Here is a 17567-nt window from a genome sequence, read left to right on the forward strand (position 1 = left end):
TATTATTATTCTTATTTTTATTATTCTTATTAGTATTATTGTTTTTATTATTATTATTATTATTATTATTATTATTATTATTATTGTTCTTATTTTTATTATCATTATTAAATTTTTTGCTTTACTTCTTTGATTTTCTGGTTTTATTACTTACTTCATATTCATAGTACCTACCTCTGTAATAAATCTGTAGTAAATAAATCTATTCTATTCAAAATGTGTGATCATTTCCAAGATTCCCTAAGACTTTCAACGATTTTGGCTTTCCCTGAGGTTTCCTTAAACCTCCCAGAGACATTTTGGGATCATGGGAAATGGTATCGGGTAATGGTAGGGATGTTTTTTGAAAGAGAAGCCACTGTTTTTGAGCTGCGTAATTTGGAAGATTTTATTTGAGATCTAAGTAATTTCCGAGACATTAATTGCTTTTTCGACGTGTCAAACAGTTCTCTTAGATTTTGAGATTTTTCAGCGGTTTTAGAGGGGCTCGACAATTTTTTGAAAATTTTGAAGGAATCTGAGGACACTTCACGACTTTTTCCAAGAATTACCTGACACGAATTACTTTTCGTTTGATTGTGGAAAAACTTTCATTAGAAAAACACGTAGAGAACCTTCTGATTTGAAACGTACCCCCTTAAGATTGACGAGGTTTCGGTTTTCTAAAATCTTTTTTCCATAATAAAAGTGGGGCCTACTTTTGAAACGAAAGAACTGTGTATTCTCTCGCTCAGTTTTCTTTACATTTTATCAACTAATGAACGAACTTGCAGGATTGGAACCTGAATCGACAGTATGGGGAACTACTGGGTGTGTGCAGCTCTTTTCAGGTGCCTTTTGCCAGTTTTAATTGGATCATGTAAGTATTTACTCCCTGCTACGTTTTCATTTAAACGTATTTCAACGATTATTGACTGGTTAATGGAAGCTTTTCTCTATTTTTTTCATAAAAGAAATGAGTGATTAACTCATGCCCTTGGTATTTACGGAATATAGGGCACCCAATTAGTTATTTCATTTTTTATACGTTTTTCGAGGGGTATCCCCAGGACTAGGACGATAGAAATTGCTAGAAAATTGTTGAGAAGTGTCAATAAAGTGAATTTGTCTCCACAGATTTTCAGAATTAAAGAAATATCTGAATAATAATTATTTAGTTGATCAGTTAAGTACCATGGTAATTATGGAATGGTCTAGAAAGAGCATGATTTTCGTATTTTGTAGGTTTTTTGAAAAATTACAAAATAATTGAAAAAATACCGAAAAGATAGATACAAGTGCACAGATTTTTGGTTTTTAAGACAACACTGAATCTCTAAATAGGCCAACTCGTCGCTTTCACTAGGCGATTTCGGCCCGCAGTAAATCCTCACAAGTTTTTATAAGATAATATATGTATGTTAAGCTGATATTTTTATAATGTATTGCCAACGGTGATAAGTGGTGTTAGGTCATCACTAATAATATACCTTACACACCAAACTAGGCACCTCGTCCAGTCAACTCCCAGTTTATTCCCCGTAAAATTTTTATGATCCTAGGCCCTGAATCAACCTCATCCAAGGCCCATTATTTACGAATTCTCGCATAAATTAATAATTACATCTAAAAGTCTGCTCCTTATCTTCCTAACGGACTAAATCAGTCATTAAAGCCTCCACGAAAACGAATGTTAAAGGTCGCATATTTTACAACCTAATTATCCTTCTTGAGATTTGAATGCGGTGATTTGTGACTTTTTTTGTACGATATTATGATAGTGGGAATTGCTCAACGTTTCTGTGATCATTACTAATTTTAACTATTGTGTACTCGGTTGAAATTATTGCAATACGCGTGTAAAAGCATTGGAGTAATTATTTCGCTACTTAATGCATTTTATGCAAATTCAGGTTGCCGACTGTAGGTTGCTATCACTGCTCATTTGGAGGTTTACAACCAAGTTAAAAATGTGTAATTACTATCGTCGCCAATGCAAGCAATTAGTACCATAATATTCAATGAAAAGCCAGGATGTACCTGCTACCTCCATGAAACGCACGTCCAGCAGTGGAAGAAAGTACGGAATGTTTCTATTGTTATAATACAAATAAACGTATTTGATCGCATAACCATTAGCATCTAGTACTATTTGGCACCTTTTAGGCATATTAATAACTGCAGTGTTTTAAGTGGAATCTGAATTCGTTCTTCTTGAATCGTTTTCCAGAATTCTTCTTTGTTTCAAATGCGCCTTTTCCTAATCCCATGATTTAATATTTCCAAGAGGTGCTCTATAGGGTCAAAATCAGGAAATCGTGAAGGCGATTTGACTAAGTTCACGTTATTTCTTGAAATCCACTCTTTAACTACCTTTGAGGTGTGTTTGGGATCGTTGTTTTATTGGCGTTTCAAATGGTTTAATGACATAAATTCTTCAGTAAATGGCAATATTCTATTGTGTAAAATTCCTGGATATTGGAAACGATCCATTTTTCCTTCAGTTCTGTGGATTGGCCCGACGTCCGACCGAGGAAAACATCCACAAAGCATGATATTGTCACCTCCATGTTTTACAATAGGAAGTTGATATTTTAGAGAACATCTTTTGCCTACTGGTCGACATACATACTGTCTCTTATTCGGCTCAAATAACAAGAAGTTACTCTCATCTCTCTAGAGAACAGTAATCAATTTTTCAATGCTCCGTGTCAAATGGTTTCGAGCAAATCCCCAGCGATTCTTCCTGTTCTTTATGGATAGCAAACGTTTTTTCACAGCAATACTTCCAACTAAAGCTTCATTCATTAGCTTATTTCTCACTGTTCTTTTACCCGTTCAATAATTTCTTCTCTAATTTGTCGTGACGTCTTACGCAGATCACGCAAAAAGTTTATTTTTATTGTTTTATCAATGTTTGGTGTGGTGTTAGAAGGACGCCCTGTTTTACGACGAATTTCCACACCTCCGTTAGTAGGAAATTTATTAATAATTTTTGATATGCCGCCTTGAGATATTCCCAAACTTCGAGAGATCTCACGCCATGTTTTTCCACTCTGCATTATGTCCATAATCTTTTTTTTTAATCCTAAGAGAAATTTTTCGATTTTGGCATTCTGATTTTTAAACTGTATCAACCAATTGAACTATAAACGCAAATTAAGTCCACCTTTCACTCATCAAAAGATTTAAAAAAGAATATTCCGTTTTCGTTTATAATGTCTCAGGAATTATCACAAAAATATTTAATTCTACAACAAGAACAAACAACAAATTAATTTTCATAAAACCAAATAATAAAAAGAAACAAAACAAATATTATATTTAATTTAACATATTTTTAATATGACTTCCCTCTTTTGAAAGGCACATTTGAAATCTTGCCCTAACTTCCATCTAAGCAGCTTTTAATATTTGTGACAGCTCATTGCAAGCAGTTCGTATTTTCTCCTTTAACAGTTTCAAAATCCTTGAAGGACTTTTATAAACTTTATTTTTAAGAAATTCCTAGAAGAAAAAGTCAAACAAGGTTAAACCAGGAGAGTTTCCTGTCCACTACACAGGCCCGTTAATGTCAATCCAATTTTGTTCGAATATGTTATTTAGGTATTGATGCACAAACTAGATATAGGAATAAATAAAGGCCATTCTGATATTTCTGGATATATTTTTACGATAATTCTTGAGACGTTTTTGCTTATAACTTTAAAACAATAATACATAAGAAAAAATTTCGTTAACAAAAGTAGTGTAGAAAAATAGGGTCAATATAGTTTTGTTAGAATTTGAGTATGTTTCTAGGAAAAATGTCATTGATGACGTCATAACTCGTTATTCCAACATTGTGCAAATTAACTTCTTCAGATTAAAATTGAGGTCATCTAACCTCATTGAAGATCCATAATTTAGATTTTTCATCTTACTTTCCGTTTTCAAAAAATAGCTATAAGGGCATCGAGTTTAAAATATCCTATACGGTAGTAGAAAAAAAGTATGGAATTTTTTTTTTTTAATCTTTTGATGAGTGAAAGGTGGACTTAATTTGCGTTTATAGTTCAATTGGTTGATACAGTTTAAAAATCAGAATGCCAAAATCGAAAAATTTCTCTTAGGATTAAAAAAAAAGATTATGGACATAATGCAGAGTGGAAAAACATGGCGTGAGATCTCTCGAAGTTTGGGAATATCTCAAGGCGGCATATCAAAAATTATTAATAAATTTCCTACTAACGGAGGTGTGGAAATTCGTCGTAAAACAGGGCGTCCTTCTAACACCACACCAAACATTGATAAAACAATAAAAATAAACTTTTTGCGTGATCTGCGTAAGACGTCACGACAAATTAGAGAAGAAATTATTGAACGGGTAAAAAAATAGTGAGAAATAAGCTAATGAATGAAGCTTTTAAACGATAACACATAAAAAAAATTATTTAACAAAAGTTGTGTGGAAAAATAGGATCAATATAAATTTGTCAGAATTTGGGTATGTTTCTGGGGAAAATATTATGGTTGACTTCATAACTCGTTACTCCGACATTTTACAAATGAACTTCTTCAGGTTGAAATGGAGGTCATCCAACCTCATTAAGACCCCTAGTTTAAATTTTCCATATTACTTTCCGTTTCCATAAAATAGGTATTGCAACGTCTAAGTCTGAGGCACCCTGTACATATCTCAGCTATCAGCTAAAGTGTTTTCTCGAAAAAAAAAACCATTCATAACCTTTCCTTTATGGTTATTTCATAAACAGTTTATGCGACCTACTTTTTAATCATGGAGTGATATTTTCCTTCGTATTCCCTGACGATCCTCGGCGTGTTCGGGAAAAAGGGAGAGTCTTCAGGCGAGGGCGATCGTTGGGGTGAAATGGTCATGAACCCGAAAAATTAGACTTTAGGGAGAATTCCGTTTTCCAGTTAAAACCTTGACATTCTGCGGGTATTAGTCAGGTTAATTTACGGTGGAATTTTAGTTTTACAGAGACGTGGAAAATTGCCGCTTTAATCTACTTTTATTCGTGAAAAACCAGGGGCGTAGCAGGGCGACATTAACGAGGACGTTTTTGAAATAATGCGTATCAAAATTGTGCTTTCATTGCAAAGACGATTTTCTGCATTTGCAAGTGACATGTCTTGCTGTTGGTGTAATGGTGTCGAAATAGGAAAGAGTTGCGATTTGGCACTGGTTTAATCTCCTTAAAACAGTTTTCGTGTGCAGACATGCAAATGGTTTGGAAGTACGCTAAAAATACTTTTGCAAATCGACAATGCAAAAACACTGGACACATTGGCAAAACTGCCATTCGAGGTGTAAAATATTGGAAAGTCGATCCTTCCGAACTACATTGTTTACAGAGGAAAATTCTGGCTTTAAAACTCCAAAGAATCAATAGTGTAACGTACCTCTGAAAGCAGTAGAGAATTTTTGAAAAAATAGTTCCATTGATTTGATTTCCCTCTTCGGTTTCGAAAATCAGCGCTAGATTCGCTTGACTCGTAAAAGTTATGAATTTCAGTTCGTTTCCCTGTTTACTACAATTGAATCGATCTTGCCTAGCACGCCCCTCGATTCCTCTGTGGTTTTTAGGTTTTTATCGATGGTGATAACACAGGGCGTGCTAGTCCACAGAGCATTGGCGAAATAATGTTAATGAGTTACATTTCTTATTTCAAAAGAATAGAAATGCACTGATCTTAGTGCAGTAAAGTAGCATTTGATTTCCCGTGAGTCATTTCCATCTAATACCCAAGCAGTAAAGTCAAAATTAAATGCTCGAAGTGTATTAAAGCGAATTAAATGAATTAAAAAGATTAATTATTGGGATTGTCGGCTTAAACGAGTTACAGTTCCTCACTGACATAAAATTTTCCGTAAAAGATTATCTGGTATTGGTATTGGCGGTCCTCAGCTGTTACTTCGTGTTATACAGGGTGTCCGGAAATAACGTTGAAATATTTTGAGAGGTAATCTAGATATTAAAATAATGGAAAAAGGTTCCTATAAACATACTCTAAAAAACATGTTCAGATTTCCCCTTTTAAGGGGTTCTAATCCCTTTAAGAAGCAATTTTTGGGATATGATTGTAAGAACTTTTTCTATTATTTTAATCCCTAGAATCACTTCACAAAATATTTCAACGTTATTTGCGAACACCCTGTATTATAGAGACAAGTTGGACTCCATTGTGCACTATAGATAACAAAGTTTTCTATTAGTATTATAGAAATAATATCTAATAGCTACGTCCCCGTGCCGCCTTAAATCTAATCAAAGTTATCTCGACGTAGTGTCGCCGTTTCCGTAACCCATTTAATATATAAACAAGAACGCTATCCACACCCTGAAACCTCGTATTGCCTACCCTACCCCAGTTAATATTATTTTTGCTTTCATTAATGGAATATGATACGAAAAAATTCAGCAATGTTCGTTGTGCCCTTAATGCGTGTCACCCTATTGGAAAATTGTATGCAGGATGTAACATATTATCATGGAGATATTTCAGGAAGCGATAATACTTTGCAAAATAATACAAAAATGCTAATAGACCCATGGTCAAAAACGCACCATTTTTGACATACAGATTGGCAAAGTTTCGCATTTCTTAAAGAACATTCTCAACAATTTTCATAATTTTGATTTATTTTTATTTTAAGAAATTTTATTAAATCTTACGAATTGCTTCAGGTAGGTGATAAATGAATGTATTATTTGCAGCATTCTATCGTTTCCTGAAATATATCCATGATGACATGTTACACCCTGTATATCATGTAATAAAACACAATGTCTCAATTAAGCTGTTTAGAATATCTGAAGAAATTCTAGAGACGTTATTCGAGCGACAGTTTAACTTTCTCCAACGCCCTGTATATCACATTTTCTAACATTATTTGAAAATTTTTTTTAGGCATAATCTTCAGACCTTCAGTCGTGTCCGCTATATACTTCCTATTGCTATGTTACACCCCGTTTGTGCCGGTCCCAACGGAGGGGACTATGAAGGGTCACTCTGGGGTTTTCCTCAAGATTCTGATTGTGGTGTCAACGTTGACCACCCTAGGGCAACTGGCGTTCCAAATCGTTTTATTTGCCATGCCTCCATATGCACATTTTTTAAAGGTAACTTTTAAGGTTTTGTATTGTGGTGGTTTTGCCACTTTAACTAGTATACAGTGTGTATTAAACGTAGTCGTAAGAAAAATCTGAACCACTTGCCAAGAAATTCCAACTAAACTCTCTTAAAGAATTCCTTAGATAAGTTTTGCCCAGTACTATTACGTATTAACTATAATCTTTGCATTCCAGGACTGTGAATTTTTAGAGAAACTCCTGCGTCATGTAGGATTCATAAGACTGAACCACATATCATTAAATGATGCCTTTACATGGATCTCACCTGAACCGATAATGTTAGCCACTTCAGTGATTTTTTTTGTTCTCTTTAAGAAGCTTACAGCTCCTAATGTTGAAGCTTCCGAATCGGACAATCGGACCGAAAACGAGAGGTTGGACGAAGAGACTAAAAATAGGAAGAAATATTTAACGTTTATTGTAGGAGTAGGTGAGTAGAAGTCTGTAAAATACCACGCTTCAACCTATATTTCCTTCTTCCTCAGGGCTATTTACTTTAACACAATCTCATCATAATAAATTTTGATCGAAATTTTCGTTTAACTAGAAACACTCTGTATTATTTTCTGATTACTTTGCAGGTCGTTATGGGGTACTGATAACTTTGTGTTTGGCGGCGGTGCTACGGCCTTCCGTGATCGGAGGATTGTACTTTGTGGTGTTTTTGGCGGTGGCCACTTGGTGGGCCTGTTACAAACAGCTAAGAAGAGGATTCGCCATTTTAATGTGTTGTATCTTGCCGTTCGTCTTCGGACACATGTGCGTCTTGTATACCTATCAATTCCAGTGGTCCCAAGAGGTGCTGGATAGGAATAGCACGTGGGCGAGGTAAGAATTTTCTCTTTATTGTTAAATAAAGATCCAATTTTTTAGATATTTATTTAATTCAAATTTAGAGTGTACAGTAGGCACGGCATCTAAAGTTTTTGTGGAAACCTATTTTCCAACGCGCACATATGGAAAACCGTTAAATATTGTAACAGAATTTGCTACATCTGTCTGTATAACAACATTTCCAGGTACTTCGGTCTCACCCCCCTTCGAGTCTCTTCATGTGACAACAGCACGAACACAACAGATCCCAGAACCTTTAACTTCGAGGAAGCTGAATGGGCTTCATACGTAAACCCTTTTGCCCTCTATTGGCTCTTCTACATTTTAGTCCTAGAATCTCAAGCTTTACTGCAACCAGACGTAAGTACCTACTCATATGTTCGGTTACTTAGACTACACCTTACATTAGGTTCGCTACACTAATTGCGTACCAGTATCGGAACAACCGTTGGCCTCATCTAACACATTAATTAGATTGAACATTATTTCTCCTCGTGTATGGACGCATCCGCAAGTTTCCCTTTACTAACCCTCTAACCACTATTGCAGTCTCAAAAGAAACAGGGCACGTTCTCACGTTTGGAGGGCAGCTATAAAGGGCAAGTGAACAGGCAGTTGTCCGACAAAGTCAGCAAGTCGCAGTTAATGCGATCGGCGACGATTACCAAGCGCAGGTGGCAAAGTGCGGGAAGAAAAGTGCGAGTAAGCGAGTTACTCTTGCTTGTTTTTGCCTTCAGTTTGAGAATGCGCTTTTGGAGGTTTTGCATGTTAATTCGTTTTTTCTTTTAATAATGTGGTCATCCTATCACATCGAGTGATCTGGTAGTGTGTCCCCGGTAAAATGTCCCTAAAGGGTCGATTTAGGTTAGTTCGGGTTAACTAGTGGGAAGATGCTTTGGTGAATCCCACACTACCCGACCACCAGGACAACAGGTCAGGTGTCTTTTTGAAGATTTTCCACGTGAAAAAAAAAATCGGGTTACCTCCGTTCTTAATTCCTCTAAATGGATAGAACGGGTTAGTCTGGTTAATTCCGTCAGCAAAGTTAAAAAATCTATATTCCTTTATTTCCAAGATCCTTACATAACATCTAAGAATTGTGAAACTTTCCAATTTAGACAAATTAAGCACAAATCAAGAGTAAAGAAGTGGGGATCCCAAAATATTCCTAAAGACATCGGTTTTCTGCATGAACTTGGAAATTGACGATGTGTCCCAGTGGATTTCCAGTGACAACATCTGTGAAACTTATTTCTAATCTGTTCAGTGGCATAGAAGATGCGGTTTTACATATTGGCATTACGGATTTACATATGGAAATTTGGAGACTTTATATGGATTAAAGGTTGATGGTTTTAATTCTTTTACCGACATAACACTTTTACCAAATTGCGTTTTTACAACATCTCAATTAAGAGTTTTTAAATTAATACCTTGTATGACATTGCTCCATTATTCCATTAAGAGTTATGAATAAGCACTTTTTTGATAGAATATTGCCAGTAAGTCCAAACTAATAGTTTTGTACACACCTCTTACTAGCGGCATACACATTTCTTTTAATTTGTACACGTTTTTTGTTGCTTTTAAATTCTTGCTGCTGCTGGTTTTTTCTAGGCTGCAAATAGAAGAGTAAGCGATGAACAAGACATGAGAGAGGATACTCCAGTACGTATTACTTCCGTTCATTCTTTTTCGCTTAATTCAGCTTTTTTGGCCTACATTCTACTTGTGGATCATGGTGTTGGTGGTATAGCAACACAGATTTGAGTTAACTGTATTAATTAATCTATTTCTTGCTTTTCCATCGTGGAGGCAACAGTCGCTTTAATACAGGGTTGTGATCAATTATGGCCTACGTTCAATTTCTTTGAATAAGAAAATTTCCTAAAGCTTTATGGCATTTAAGCATACTGTTTTGAACTATAAAGGGAGAGTTTTGTTCTGCAGAAAAGAATTTTTTCACTGTCTGAAAGAAATTACGATACTCGCCAATTTGTCTGCCTCTCCTTGTATAATCAAAAATACTTGCCTTAGTGAATTGAATATTACCTAGTCTGACATACCATTGTTCCTTAATTTTTCACCACCCTGTATGAATACAATAGCAAGGTACTAGCATCAATAGTCAGTAGAGTAAAATTAATGTTGATTAGAAGTTCATTAATCGTATTTGCAAATGGAATTAAAGATTATCGATTTTATTCAATGCTTTTTTACATTTTGCTATAATAAGAGATTAACCTAAAGCTCAATAAAGAACACGAGGTTTGATCTTTGGTCACTGTTAGTGAATCACTCTGTATAATCTTTGTATAATAAACTCTTTGAACTCTGTGTTCACGTCTTTGATGAGAGTTTGCTCACTTTCCTAGTTGATATGGGCATGATACATTACAATGGAACTATAGATTTGATAAATTTCATTTGTAAATAGGATTCTTTCAGGTATTTTGAAATATTCCACAGTAAAAGAGGTGTACTTTTCTTAGTTAATAAAAGGCGTGAGTCCGATCAGGAGGTATGGATCAAGCAAACGTAGTGCGATAATGCAGGATTCCACTGGAAGCGTCACCGTAGATGGGGAACATCCAGAGGAGATACCTTTAGATGAATTAGGTAAGCCTACTTCGAGTCAGTATGCAGCTGGCCAAAAATTAAGTTGATTGTCCATGCATAGTGGTCAAAGTATGAGACAAAACACCCTAAAAGTTTTCACAATGTTGTTCTATCAATTTTTATCATGTATTTGTTGGATCTCTCAAGTGTTATCTACGTTTGACCACTGTTGTATATCCATGATTTTACGTTTAATTACCTGCCCCTTGCCAAGGTAATCCAGAAGAGGAATACGAACCAACTTTAATCGAGAACTTGGTGTTTTTCTTGGAGAACCTACTTCAACTCATCATCCGGGTCTCATATTTGGGCACAAATATAATCATGATGGTAAGTCGCAATTTTTCCTTCGTTGTTTCCCTATGATCGAACCCTTTCAGGCCTGGAGCATAACCTACATCAGCTGGATAACGTTTGTGTTGCTCATTTGGGCCAATATAATCTGGCTGGTGCCTAACCAGCGCAAGAGCATGCTGCGCTCCAGCCCATTCCTCGTCTTCTACGCATGGTTCCTCTTGATATCCGCCTACATTTACTCAATGAACTTGACAGAGAGCGAGTTGCCATCGACGTTAAGCGGCATTAACTTAGCGCAAATAGGTTTCGTTAAGGTCACCATTTTGCCCTGTAATCCGCTTTTCGTCAAGTGTCTTTACACCTGCATGTTCTGGGTGACTTTGAGGCAGTACATGCAGGAGAGACTTATCGAGAGGCAGTCGAGTGCCTTGGCAGATATGGTGGCGCCGTTGCAATTGACCGTTGGTGCTGCAACATCCGGTATGTTTAATGTAAAATCGTAATTTTACAATCTGGGCGTGACGTCAGCAATAGATCATGATCGCACGGCATTCACGTTCCTGCGTGCATCACATACGCAAGAACGTGAATTATATCAATATTATCATTCCTTGATTAGCGGTCCTTGGTAGTTAATATTGAATATAATTTGAAATCAAAATTGAAAAAATCGCATCAAGGAAGACTAAATATTTGTTTTCTAGGTGCCAATACTGAACCGAAGAAGAAAGAAATAAAAATCATGGATGTCGTGGGCAATCACTTAAAGAAATTCTTAACGAAATTCTGGATTTGGGTGGTCGCCATTACCCTTTTCGCCGTGGCCATTACCGGTCAGCGAATGACCGGTTTTCGTATAGTATACATGGCCTTATTCCTGATTTTTATCTTATCCTTCCAGGTAAACTTTAACCGGCATTTTACGCATAATTTTTTACCAAAATTTCAGTTGTCTTTTACCGTTTGGAGAAGAATGATGTTTGGATTCTGGTTGGTGGTCATCATATTCTCCATGATGGTGCTAGTACTAACCTACACCTACCAATTCGATAACTTTCCAGAATATTGGACAAAATACCTGCATGTAGCCGAGGAGCAGTGAGTCGAAGTGACCCTTCTGCAAATATAATCACTGCAAATATTGCGTTTTAGGCAGCTGGATATCGGTCTGGAAAAGTTTGAAACCAAGCAGCTGTTTGTTCGCTTAGTAACCCCCACCTTCTTTGTGATTATAACGGTCGTGCAACTCCACTACTTCCACAACGACTTCATGATTTTGTCGGATCCTAAGAACGCCAGTATAATAAACGAGACCGAAGAAGAGGATGATGATTTGAACGAGAGTTCCATGCAAGGGGGTGCCATTATTGATAGGAGTGATAAAGATGATCCTTCCTCCTCAGGTTACAAGTTTGAAATGAGCGATTTCGACAGTAAGCTTCTGACCGATGTTCCTTCATAATTTACATTAAAAATTACCATTTAGACATAACTTTCAAAGAAGTGGTGGAAAAATGGGCTACAAGGCTTCACAAATTCTTAAACCTGCTCTACCTCTTTTTGGAGATTCACATGCCCAGAGTGGTGTTGTTTTTCGCCATGCTGCTCTGCGTCTATGACAAATGTGCTCTCTACTTCGTTCTGATTTTACTCATTCCAGCGTCGCTCACTTTGGGACGACCGGTGCAAATTTTTACCATTTATTCGAGTTCCGTGTTGGTGTCGCTATTGCTTCTGGCCAGGATGTTGTACCAGATCAAATACATTAATCCTGGAATGTGGAATGTGACGTGCGCGATGGTAAGTTCTTCTCTGGTCGTTGGTTGGTTCCAGTGGAATTTAATGCAGTGATAGTCAACTTTTAATTTTTTATACAGGGTGTTCCACAGGAAATGCACACGATTTCGTATGGGAAAACTCTAAGAAAAAATTTCCGGTTGTGTTTAAGTCAATGGGACCACATTATATTTTTGAAATCTCCTCCAAAATTTTACGAATATTTCACATCATCAGGGAAATTCTTGTTGTTTGTTTGGTATGCTTCAGATTCGAGTCACAAGGGACCAGTTTTAGGGGAATGCCGTAAATTGTTTCTTATGTCCAAATGTTCTAGGGTATAACCATGGTTTTCCCACGCTATATCATGTGTACAGTTCTGTGTGCTAGAACGTGTTCTCTCCTTGATTCACTGAGTATCCTCTTTAGGATAACGCAAACCACACAGAGACAATAGCCAATAACATGCACTGGTTGGGATTCGACAAGACGGACCAAGTAGGCCGCTCGGTGCCCAGTTTGGTCAAATGGAACATCATATACATCCTTATTGTGACACTCTACTCAGTTATTTTAGTAAGACAGTACAACTACCGAATAGCCAGAGGTCGGCCCACCACCAGAGCTTTCTTTATGTTCCCGAGAATCACCAGGGGCGATGCCGACAAAAATCTAAAGAATATGTTGAAGTATTTGGCCAACTATGCCTATTACAAGTTTGGCATAGAGGTAAGAACATCCTCTACTAGCACACTGTTTTACAAGACTTTTTTGTGTATTTTTAGATCAGTTTTATGGCCACTGTCGCCGTCATAGCGATCCGGATGGATCTCTACGCCATTTTCTACGCCCTCTGGTTGGTGGCTCTATTTTCTCTAAAGCGTAGTACTCTGTCTAAAGTGTGGATTTTCTACGTGTTTTTCACTGCAATTTTGCTGCCGATACAGTACTTTATGGCCATTGGACTTCCACCCACTTTGTGTATAGGTAAGTATACCGGGTGTCCCAAATCTAATGTAGACTGTCACTTTATTACTTGTCATCGTACGTACCACAATATTGAGCTATTATACATAAATTCAGAACTTCTCATACCTATTTCAATTCAAGATTATCCGTGGAACCGTGACACCCTCTACATCCGCCTTCAAGAATGGGCGTACTTGATGAACGACAAATATCCTCCCAACCCCAAACGTCTAATTTGGGATTTTCTGCTCCTCTTCTTTTTGTCCAGACAGTGGGTCGTGTTTAGAATAGAGCGAAGATACGCTGGACAAAACTACGCTGGTGGTAGCAACGAGAACATCATCCATTTAGCCGAGGATAAGAACTTTGAAAATCCTGTGCCAGATTTCATTACTTATTGCAGGTAAAACTCGTTTTAGATCACTGAAATTCTTATTCGCAATACTGAATAATTTTTGAAATATGCAGTTTTCGATATTGTACTGTAGTTCTTGATTCTGTTTGTTTTTAATACCGCTTTTTAACTTTCAGGTCTTATTTGGATATTGTTAAGAGATGCGTACTATGCAGTCTGTTTTACCTCACCTTGGCCGTTGTGTTCCTGGCAGGAACCAATCGTACCAACATATTTTCAGTGGGTTACCTTATTGGTGCCTTTTTGTTCCTGTGGGAGGGCGCTGATCTGTATTTAAGGCCCATTAGGGAGATTATAAAAAAGTAAGTTTTCTTTGTCAACTTCCACGATAAGTTTAGTTCATTTCATACTTCTACTAGTTTCATAATTTTTCCTTTACTCAAGATTATACGGCTTCATATAAAATGTCTTTCAGATGGAATTGGCTGCTCGGCTACAATGTGACCGTGATCCTAATCAAAGCTTGTCTTCAATTGGTTGGGTGCGTCTTTGTTTATCAGTACGTGGGTGAATGCCATTGGTTGATGCTCTTTGGCATCGGTTGTGTCAGGAAATTCGGCAACATCGAGGAGATTGCCATGTTGCCCAACACTGGGCAGTGCGAGGTGCCTCGGGAATATTTGGGCCTGTTTTGGGATGGTGTCTGTTTCGGGCTATTGATAATGCAGAAAAGATTGTTCAAGAGCTACAATTTCTTCCATATGATCAACGACACGAAAGCGACGACCATATTGGCTTCTAGAGGTAATTATTCTTCTCAAGTTTTTCTTATATGAGTAGTGTTAAGATTCGCCTGCACGGATCTTTCATCGGATGGTGAATTTCAAAATGCAATTTTTCTTTACTATTACAATTGTTGGTTTAAATTAGGTGCTGAATTAATAGAAGAAATGAGAGCGAAGCGAATGGATGAACAAGTGGAAATCGAGCGCCACATATTGGAGAAGATCAAAGTAAAAATGGATAGAATCAAGGCAAACCAGCAAAAGATTCAAGGTGACATTGAGTTCAAATATTATTATTGACAGTCTAAGTGACATGGTGAGTGACAGGTCAGCTCAACGCACATATAACCCATTTTTATTATTTGCAAATGGACAGATTCTTGACTTATGCGAAAAAGCAGAAAATGAAGTTTCAATGGCCTACAACTCTCCAAATTAAAACTAAATGGGTATAATATGCGTGAATGATGCTGTCGCTTATATTTCTTCGAAATCGTTACTTTCTATACATGTTTAATTTTGTTGTTTGGAAGAAATAGCGGTAGATACTCTTAGGTTTCTACAGCCATTTACATATTCAACTTGTCAGTGATCGGTGTTTTACTAAACTTTCTCTCTGCAAGTTTCCTATTGGTTGAGGGACAATAAAACCGTTGTCTTGGACATCGTCGTTCTGCTTCATCCCATAACGTTACAGACTCGTTTCATTCATAATTAAATTAACAACTTTCAATATTTTGTTTACAGTTAAAAAAATCGAATAAAACTACTTGTTAAAAAGAAGATACCAGAGCCACGGTTTCTCCGCAAAGACTGATTGCGTTCATTCTTTCGGTGATTGAAAGCCGGTTTTGCTCTCATTCAAAGGAGTTAAATAGCATTTTTAACAGTTACCACTGCTACACATTTGAAGCGTCATCAAAAATAGAAAACTTTAATCTATACAGGGTGTCCCAAATTCTATATATGATGAACCGCTTCCAGGAGTCTAGAAAGTTTAGGAGGGAGGCTAGTTTTGGAAGAGTAAACATTTTGTCGGGGAAACTGTAGCTAAGCAAAAATGTGGTGCTTCTTTTTGAAGGGCAGTTCAGTTTCAAATAATTCAATCCGTTCCAAAGTGTAACCAAAAGTAATCTGATTCACTTAAAATCATTTCGCAAAATAACCACCCCATTCTAACCCAATTTAGCTAAACCTCCCCTGGCTCGAGCCTCCTCGGTGTCTTCTTGCACGTCTGCGACGTCACAAGGTACCAATCCGACTGGGTACCACACCCCCATTGAAGAAGAGGACGAAGAAATCGCCCCTCTCACTCCGCGTTCGTCCACCATCCAACCACAAGCCCCTCCTTCCCCTTATTCTGCAGTCATGACAGTCTCCCTCGAAGCCTACTTGGAACCTCAGAGAATTTCATTTTCCTCACCTCCGAATTCCGAACTCAACCCCCGTCCCCCTTCCCCCGATGACAGTTTCCCGGTATTTTCACCTCCACCTTATGATGAAGCACCCCCTTATGCCGAGGCGGTGAGTGAACCTCCCCGAGGGCCTGTTTTAAGGCAAATCAGTTTAGGACCCCCGTGGATGGCAGGCAGTTTGGTCACTCCTCGTCAGAGCGTCATTTCGTACTCCACCCGGTCGCATTTCAGTCACCACGAGTGTAATTTTAATTTTTAAGTTTGGATGTTCTAGTCGGAACGTCTGCGTATATACGCTTGTTAAGATAAATCGCTGGAAAGTCGTAAATTGGGCAGGAAACCCTATGTTTCCAAAATCCACCGAAATCGTTCAATGGAAATCACGAAAATTTCCAGTTTTGCCCGACCATTTATTTGCGGTTTACGTCTTCATCGGCCTGATTGGCGTAGAACTGTAAATTTTACGAGTTTTCAGCGATTTTGAGAAGTGTCTGAGTTGTGCATTTGTAGGGAAGGAAAAACTCTAAAAACTTAAAATACAGGGTGTCTCAAAAAACATGGACAAAATGATGCCTCAAATTTCTTAGGTGAAGATGGACCGATTGAATTCAATTTATGTGAAAGTGCTTTGCTCTGCTCCTCTACAAGACAAAAATATTTTTGTAAATCAACTTTCAATGTCCTGAAAATTGAGTCAAGTTCGCCTATTTTCACCTGAAAAATTTACGGTTTCAGTTTGTTTTTGATTTTTTAGGGCGTCTTATATATTATTTAGATTTGTCCACGACTTTAAAATGAAATAACTGCTTTGACTTGTTTTATACAGTGCGTTCTAGATGAGAATGAACAGCATGGAAGTCCAGGAAATTTTAGGAGATAGAAAATATATTAACTTAAAGAAAATGTTTACATTTTGTGATAAACGAAATACTATTAAAAATTGCATAAAATAGGGCAATCTGTTGTTTTTTCTCTAAGTTAACCGACGGTTTCACCAATCTCCTTACTGTTCATTCTCATTCTGATCACTGAACATTTTATAGCCGATTTTCCTCATTTGCAAACCAGACTTTTGTGTATTACATTTATCTCCATTTCCGCACTGTATAGTGTAAATACATAATCAACGGTGCCATTATTTATTTGCAGGTTTTTTCGTAATTAATACTATTTTATGGTATTTCTTTATTATAGATTCTGTTTTAGAACGTAGGCCTAACTATAGAAGATTGCAGCCCAAAACGTTTAAACAGGGTAAATTATATGAATTTATTTTCAATTAAAAGAAATCTGTTTCAAGTAGGGTAGTTTATTACTTACAAACGTTTTCGAATCTCAATAGATAGTCACAGGATAAAGGGAGTCAAAAGCCGCATATTGCCTCAAAAGTAGTTTCTTT

At 37.0% G+C, this 17567-nt stretch overlaps 1 protein-coding gene across 8 annotated transcripts in view; it reads left to right on the plus strand.

Annotated features, from left to right (window-relative positions):
* Positions 1-17567, plus strand: part of Piezo (piezo type mechanosensitive ion channel component) — a 31515-nt gene that overhangs the window by 1381 nt on the left and 12567 nt on the right. For 4 of the 8 annotated variants that reach the window (XM_066394511.1, XM_066394512.1, XM_066394519.1 and 1 more), the window contains exons 2-21: positions 774-859; positions 6895-7106; positions 7293-7548; positions 7700-7946; positions 8138-8312; positions 8502-8654; positions 10445-10571; positions 10786-10901; positions 10952-11348; positions 11573-11769; positions 11818-11966; positions 12021-12301; positions 12355-12668; positions 13074-13373; positions 13430-13631; positions 13755-14016; positions 14145-14330; positions 14444-14772; positions 14899-15024; positions 17363-17422. In XM_066394511.1, the coding sequence (XP_066250608.1) occupies positions 796-859; positions 6895-7106; positions 7293-7548; positions 7700-7946; positions 8138-8312; positions 8502-8654; positions 10445-10571; positions 10786-10901; positions 10952-11348; positions 11573-11769; positions 11818-11966; positions 12021-12301; positions 12355-12668; positions 13074-13373; positions 13430-13631; positions 13755-14016; positions 14145-14330; positions 14444-14772; positions 14899-15024; positions 17363-17422 (4153 nt within the window). In that variant the 5' untranslated portion in view covers positions 774-795. Of the gene's footprint in view, positions 1-773; positions 860-6894; positions 7107-7292; positions 7549-7699; positions 7947-8137; positions 8313-8501; positions 8655-9569; positions 9621-10444; positions 10572-10785; positions 10902-10951; positions 11349-11572; positions 11770-11817; positions 11967-12020; positions 12302-12354; positions 12669-13073; positions 13374-13429; positions 13632-13754; positions 14017-14144; positions 14331-14443; positions 14773-14898; positions 15025-17362; positions 17423-17567 lie in introns of all 8 variants that reach the window. The other 4 variants (XM_066394513.1, XM_066394518.1, XM_066394516.1 and 1 more) reach the window with 4 other exon arrangements.

The sequence above is a fragment of the Euwallacea similis genome, chromosome 10 (assembly GCF_039881205.1).
Source record: "Euwallacea similis isolate ESF13 chromosome 10, ESF131.1, whole genome shotgun sequence".
NCBI classification, from domain to species: Eukaryota; Metazoa; Arthropoda; class Insecta; order Coleoptera; family Curculionidae; genus Euwallacea; species Euwallacea similis.